Here is a 7269-nt window from a genome sequence, read left to right on the forward strand (position 1 = left end):
TATAACATAACATATTTACTGTCATAGCTATTTTGGGGAAAAGGGAAGCAGAAAGGACAAGAAGGAACAGAACACAGCAAGTGAAGCAGATTCTGGGCCTGCAAAGTTCTTCACTAGTCTACTTTATAATTATGGATTTAAATCTATACAGGTGCTTGTAATACCTAGATCCCTGTGGCTGTTAAGCATTTTCCAGGACTGCCTCAAGTCACATGACTAATACTTGTCACATGCAGATCATGCTCTCATTTTCCCTTCTCACAGAAAGAACGGCAAGTATAGTGGTTTGTTTCATTTCATTTGTTCGGTTTTTTTCAAATGCTAAAATACCAGGTTCCTAACATGTTCATAAGAGGTTATAAATGACATTTTGCTCGGTCTTAGTTTCCCCTAAACGGAATTCCTGAAGAAAAACATTCAGAAGTTAAACATAATTTATTTAAGATAAGATTTGAAGATACAAAGAGTTAAAGACCAGTCCTGGTAAAGCTATCACTTCACAGGTTTGGGTAACTTTCTGACAGAAAGTTCAGATTCATCTGAGGAGAAAAGTTGCTACATCTGTTACACATCTGTCATCATACCTAGTACCTTAAGTGTAATTAATTGTATCAGGTACTATGTCAAGAATTTCATTAGTGTTACCTGTTGCACCACTAGCAATGTACTACAAGGTCTATAACGTAGAACAAAGTATTTTTCTAGACTTTATCATGCGTCTTTCATTATACAGTATCTTACCACCACCAATTTTGGCTGATGCAACACTAAAACTGTACAGTATAAGTAAGAAACTGAGTTGGACATTTGAAGGCTACTGATGTTCAGTGGATTTCCCAGACTTTTAAAGACCAACTTTTACCATATAACACATCACAAACATGAGATATATTTTTTTCTCCTAAAACATGCGTGTATGTCTGAGACTTTCAAATAAGAAACCTAATACTTTCAACCGCCTCTTTTCGTTTCAAATTTAGTGACTAGAATAACACATCTTCCACATATTCTAGTTGTTTCAATGCACTAATTCACACACACATTTCATATGCATTACCTTGATTGACTTATCCATGTCACTGTAACACAGAGAATTGAGAGAGATTTTAAAGGGCCTCCAAACAGGATTGAGGTTGTTTTTAATAACCTGTTAAAAAAAAACAAAGCCAGAATACTGTTGTTCAGATGAGTGGAAAGTAGTCATCATAATTGGTCACAGCTTCATGCCATGACTTTTGTAAACATAAACAGTTGACTACTGCTGCTGTCAATCACCTCTTGCAATTCAAATCCTAACGTATAGAAAATAAACAAACATTCCTAACATGCAGTACAATCATCCAAAAGAGTATCTTTCAACTCAGTATTTTTCCAGACTGCACGGTGATCTACTACATCATTCAGCTACTACACTGCAAAAAAACTCATTAAATTTCTTTACTGTTACATAAACTCAAACATATATAAAAGACTTACTAAATAAACTTGGAAAAGGGTTACATTGGAATTTCTGAATACACCAATGCTCTGAAGATTACAATTCACTCCATCTTATATTTATTCTGAAATGCCACTTACGGAAATATTCCCTTAAAAAATTCATGGTATAGTTAAGCAGAAATAGTGCAGGAGGATAAAAAGACACCCTACTGCACACCATCTCTCAAGCTGAATCCTAAATAAGTGATATTTAAGAATAATATTGAAGAGTATTAAACATTTTTCAACTGGAAAGTACCTGTAATGTACCCAAATAATGATCTTATAAAGCACAAGATATTACACACAATATGCAACACTTAACTAATAATATCTGCTAACAGTAAGACTTCTACTTCCAGCATTGTAAGTGTACAGAGAAAGAAATCCCTCTTTTGAAAATGAAAAGAGTTAATAACAGTAATATAAAAAGATTTTTAAAATCTGTAACATAAAGAACTAATCTTTCAGCCAGTTCGAGGCTGGAACAGCAAATTCTGGTTTCAACACTGAAACTAAAAATGACTGAAATCCTCATGGAAAAGATGTACTTTATGCAGAACCACCACCTCATTAGAGAAATTATTTTTATAAATCTGACACAAAAAAGATTTCTACTTCTTCAACGTCCATGCTTCAAAATTAATACGGTCACCACTTAAAATGCGCAAACTACCTCAGCTGTGACTAGGGCCTCAGCATCCACTACAGTCAGACATTTTGGGTCTACTCCTACCCCATCAGTTGCTGCCACAGGATCTCTGCATCACCTCCTGGGTGGAAGGCTGTTGCTGCTCAAGCATATTTTCCTTCACTCAGCATTATCCTTGGCTTGCCCTTGCTCTGCAAGCATTCTGTTTAATTACTTTAATTAGGAAACGGTATGGCTAGGTGGCACTGACACAAGAACAGCACAGTCACAGAAATGCCCAAGTTCTACCCTCAGAGTAGCCCTGAGACAAAAGTCCCTGTGTGAGTATGCAGTACCTTTTCAAAACATTTGTTCTCCTCTAGACTGCAGAAAGTTAAAAAAAACCCAAACAAACAGTATTTTCCTTTAAAATAGGATGGCAGAAACCAGAATCAGAGTACAGTAGACTTCCTGTTCTATCAGAAGATCAGTAGAAGAGTTGAGGTGATTTCTACCTGGCCTGCATGTCAACTACCAGATCATTCTCTGTTTCGTGTAAGTCACTACACCCCTAATGCTGTGACACACTGGAAATCAAATAACCTTATTCTCTAGGTTGTTGGCTGAAAGCATCCTACCTCTGTTCTGTGAACCATAACCCAGTTTCCATCTCCAGTCTGCTTGTGGAATTCCAGATAAGGATCTGACTTTCCAAAAAAATCCTGTATTTAAAGAACATGCAATTATTCCAGAATAGCCTGTGGCATGAATGCCATTAAATGCTAGTTAAAACACACTTAAATTAACAAAAAGTAAATGAAATATTCAGGCAACAAAAGCTTTAGATGAAGAAATGCAAGTATGATTACATTACCACCTGTGAAAGAGAGGGAGAAAATGAGGTATGTCTGTCAGTTTAGGATAAAAGTTCTGCAATGTCCACATACTAAACACCTGACAGTTCAAGTAAAAGAATTAAGTGCTATGATGGATAGTTGAGAAAACCAAGGATTGCATTCAGTTCCAAAAAGCACCATTAAATTGACAGGAGAAAACAGTAACATTTTTTTCCACTATTTTTCTTTATTTTGTTTTCAGAAGTCTTTCTAAATACAGTATCTTTAGCCAGCCCTATAACAGAATTATACATTCTAACATAACAGAATTACACACTCCAACTACACTATAATTTATTTCAGAGAGCTAACAGGTAGTCATTTATACAACTATTCTAACCAAAACTCACTTATCTTTATGATGAAATGTAAAGATTTACATGTAAATGGAAGCGCGCTATTCACTGACTATCCCTGCAATACACTTATTTAGAAGTGTTATAATTAATTTCAAAGCAGTCAATGAAGTTACTGTGAAGCAATCTTTCTTCAATTTCTTTTTTAGTCTAAGTAAAATCTTAAAGGATTTAATTATTTCAGAAAAAAAATAAAGAACATTTTAATGTTTTCTGTTTTGACAACATTCTGATTTTACTACTTTATCAAAGAAACAGCAATCACTTAAATACCTTGTTGTCCAGTTTCCTTGCTTCTACTTCCAGGACAACCACCCTGTTATCCTTCACTTCTTCTGCTGTAATCTAGATAGGCAAACAAAACAAAATACTTATTTTCAGGAAATACAGTTTTCTCATATTCACAACACTCCTACAACAAGGCCATTAAAAAAATGTTTGCTCACAAATGAAGCATTAAATGGGGAAGGAATGATTTGACATTGGGATTCACCAGATGATGACACTGACAGTTAAAGATACTGCCCAAACAGAAGCACATCAGATGCCCTAATTATGGTGATAGCTGTGGAACGGTTGGACATGATGATTGCAGAGGTCTTTTCCAACCGAGCGATTCTGTGAGACTTACAGATGCAGAAGGTGGGCTGCTCTCCTTTTGGATAACAAAGAATTACTAGTGGAGGGAAAAAAATTTTCTTTGAGATGCTTTTTACAGCACTGTAGATTAGACACACTGTGTTCAAGCTACTAACTGAAAAAAAAAAGCAAAAACACTTAAGGATGAACTCTGAAGGGATTTATTTTCTTAATTGTCTTACCATAATACTTCCTCTTCCAGCAGGTCTGCCATTTTTAAGTACTAATGGTTTTGTAATAGTTCTACTAGAAACTATCTGCCAAGACAAAATTTGAGTAGCAAGTGTTATTAGCACAATTTAATAGATTCTCGAAGGAATGAAATGAGATAGTGAGGCATTTTCATTTCAGGATTTTTTTCCTTCATCATCAAGATGACAGCATTTCATCTATTTCCCATGATCCCCTATCAATAAACAGGTAGCACTTGATACACCTCAAAATTTTAAAATACATAAGTATATGAACAGAATACATATGCACATGTAGTTTCAGAAGGAAAGTAATATGATACACATACATGAACAAAGATAATACCTGAAGTCTTAATCTCGAATTGTTCTGAAGTGTTTCACAGATACCACTCAAACAAGCTATGTTTCATAAAGTGCTTCAGCAAACAGATTTACAAACGCAATGTTTGTCATGCAAACAAACATCACCCTCCCTTGCAGTGCTTCTAGTTGATTTTATTTTATCCTCTTCAGGCAATGCTTTCTCAGAAGTGTGTCTACTCATTCTACAGGTTCTTTACTTTAAGAATGAATGATTCATTTTGAATTGTTACTGAATTTCATTCATAATGCCTCTGTCTTCATAATGCACAAAGAAGTACCTTCAAAGAGCTATTAGAAAGAACAAGTTAAAATGAAGTGCCTGATTGTGACAGCACCAATAGCAGAATTTGACAGGGAAATGGGACTGAAATCAACAGCAGGCAAAACCAGAATCACTGCTTCCCTTGAGTGGAAAGCAAATTACAAGGCTCACACGGTCTGCAGAACATTCTTATGCCACTATACAGCAATAAGTATTTGAATATTAAGAGTAAATAAATAGCAATTACTACTTGGTGCTCATTGACAGTCCACTTACTTTCAGACAGCAATCTGGACAGTCACCATTCTAGACTGCATTTCGGGGCATCTGAAACTGAACTGAGGCTTGAAAACAAAAATGAAGGGGATCCTATTCAACTTGAAAGTACCCCAACCACACAAGAACACAATGATATATTTAAAAGTGATCAATGATTTGCATTAACTTATATTTTCTTAATTCTAAAGCAAATCAACTGCATACTTACCTGTCCCAATGTACATTCAAGTTCTCCGAGGAAGTCATCATCGTTCAGATCAAAGGTTTTGTTATCGATGTCATATATTCCAAATTTAAGCTTCTGAACAAGCTCAAAATAGTAATCAATTAGGAATTTCTTGGCAAACTTTGGGTTCAAGGAATTCTTAACTCTTTCTGTGCGATCAACCTACAGTTAGAGAGATACCAGTATTATCCAGTATTTCACCAACCAAGCAAGCACTCAAGTCAAATAACATTATTAAAGACTTCTAGAATTTCTTCTTAGTATAAAGTCATATCTTTCTACAAACATTTCATCGAATATAAATAACCACATTATATTAAAAAACCCACTGCTGTAAGTCAGAGATATTTGAGGACCTGTTTTTCTTTGCTCCCTCCAAGGAATTCCTGCATATTGAAGACCAACTAAAAATGGTATATTGTCAAATCCAGGATGAGACTTTAGTTTTGTAATAGTGTATTTATAAAAGCACATTTAAGCACTAGCAAGGCTTCATCTGTTGGTCCACAAATGGCTGGGGGAACAGTGCTAAAAAATCAGACAAGTGTAAGTACTTACTAGAAAACAATTATTAGTGTGCTACTTGTATAACTATTATAGAAATAATCTAATGAAAAGTATTCAGAGGTGCTGGTATATAACTAAAAATTTTAATGAAATCATACCCTCCGGTGTTTTAAAAGGTCCAACAAGTTAGACTGTGTTTTTAGCAGATTCATGAGAAGAATCACACTGTACCTCATACCACTGCTGACCACTCGTGTTCTGGAGAAGCACGCATAGTGGATCTGACTTGGAACCAACATCTTTATCCAAGAGATTGGTGCAGGCAATGGACAGCTCTACCTTTGTCACACACTGTGCTGCCATTTGTTAAGCTAGAAAGCAACAACAGAAACCATTATTTTTAAAATGGACTAAAAAGCAAACAGTGAAATTGTCACAATGCATTAATTCCCTGACTGATCATTAAAATAATCAGCTTCTCAGGAGAGTTGAGGCTACAAATGCAAATTTTAAGTTTTATTATGTACCAACTTTACAGTATTATTGTCATAATCTCAGCTTTTCTACACAGATATAAAACTTCATTTCAAAATCTGCACATAAGAAACACGATCAAGGTTCTTAGAACACTTGAGGAAACAAATGAAAAACAAGATACATCACAAAGAAAGCACAGTAGTTTGAAATGCTGACAATAAAACTTGGCGAGCTTTAAAGTACATCTTGTAAAGCCTACAAGAATGCCAGTACCTTATAAAGTAGACATTAATAATAATCCAATGAATAAAGGAAAAAAAAATCCTATCATATAGTCCCTCACTAAACCTTTGTAGCAAAATGCTGAATCCAGGAGCATTGGCAGAATTGGAAAAGGAGTTTCAGCAGGTGAGAGGAATAAGTGATCTTGTCGCAGTAAATCTTAAAAAAAAACCAACTATAATTTTTAATAATATGGATAAACAACTTTGAAATCAAGTAACAGCTGAGAATTAGGAAGAAGCGGCCTTTCTGGGGGTTTGTTTAAAAAAAAAAAAGTCTTCTCACATTTCCTCTTAATTATCTGTTGTTTAACGTGGCAAGCAGCTAAAACACCACAAAGTATGCTCACTTGCCTTCCCAGTTTGATAGGGGAGAGAATCGGGAGATTAAAAGTAAAGAACTTGTCAGCTGAGATAAGGACTATTTAGTAACTAAAGCAAACCGAACTTAAAAAATACTAATTTATAGTGAGTGTGATGTTTATGGGATAGAATACATCTTTATTGGTCAGTTTGGATCATACCCTAATCATCTGTTCTGAGTGACCTACCCCAGAGAGTCCCAGGCTCTTGCTTACCCCCTGCTTTTCTCTGGTGCAATGAGAAAAAAAAACAAACAACCCCACAACAAAAACAAAACAAAAACCAACAAACAAATAACAAAAAAACCCTGTGGCCA

At 35.2% G+C, this 7269-nt stretch overlaps 1 protein-coding gene across 1 annotated transcript; it reads right to left on the reverse strand.

Annotated features, from left to right (window-relative positions):
• Positions 1-1041: 1041 nt before the first annotated feature.
• LOC104537952 (copine-3-like) lies at positions 1042-6205 on the reverse strand (the record flags this gene model as incomplete). The annotated part of the gene is made up of 6 exons (XM_010180983.1): positions 6064-6205; positions 5308-5487; positions 4184-4258; positions 3636-3707; positions 2749-2832; positions 1042-1147 (listed from the first exon to the last, which is right to left on the reverse strand). Coding segments are annotated over exons 1-6 (649 nt in total), but the record flags the coding sequence as incomplete, so codon positions are not given.
• Between the last annotated feature and the right edge of the window lie 1064 nt (positions 6206-7269).

Source organism: Mesitornis unicolor, unplaced genomic scaffold, assembly GCF_000695765.1.
Source record: "Mesitornis unicolor isolate BGI_N332 unplaced genomic scaffold, ASM69576v1 scaffold20943, whole genome shotgun sequence".
In the NCBI taxonomy this organism is placed as follows: domain Eukaryota; kingdom Metazoa; phylum Chordata; class Aves; order Mesitornithiformes; family Mesitornithidae; genus Mesitornis; species Mesitornis unicolor.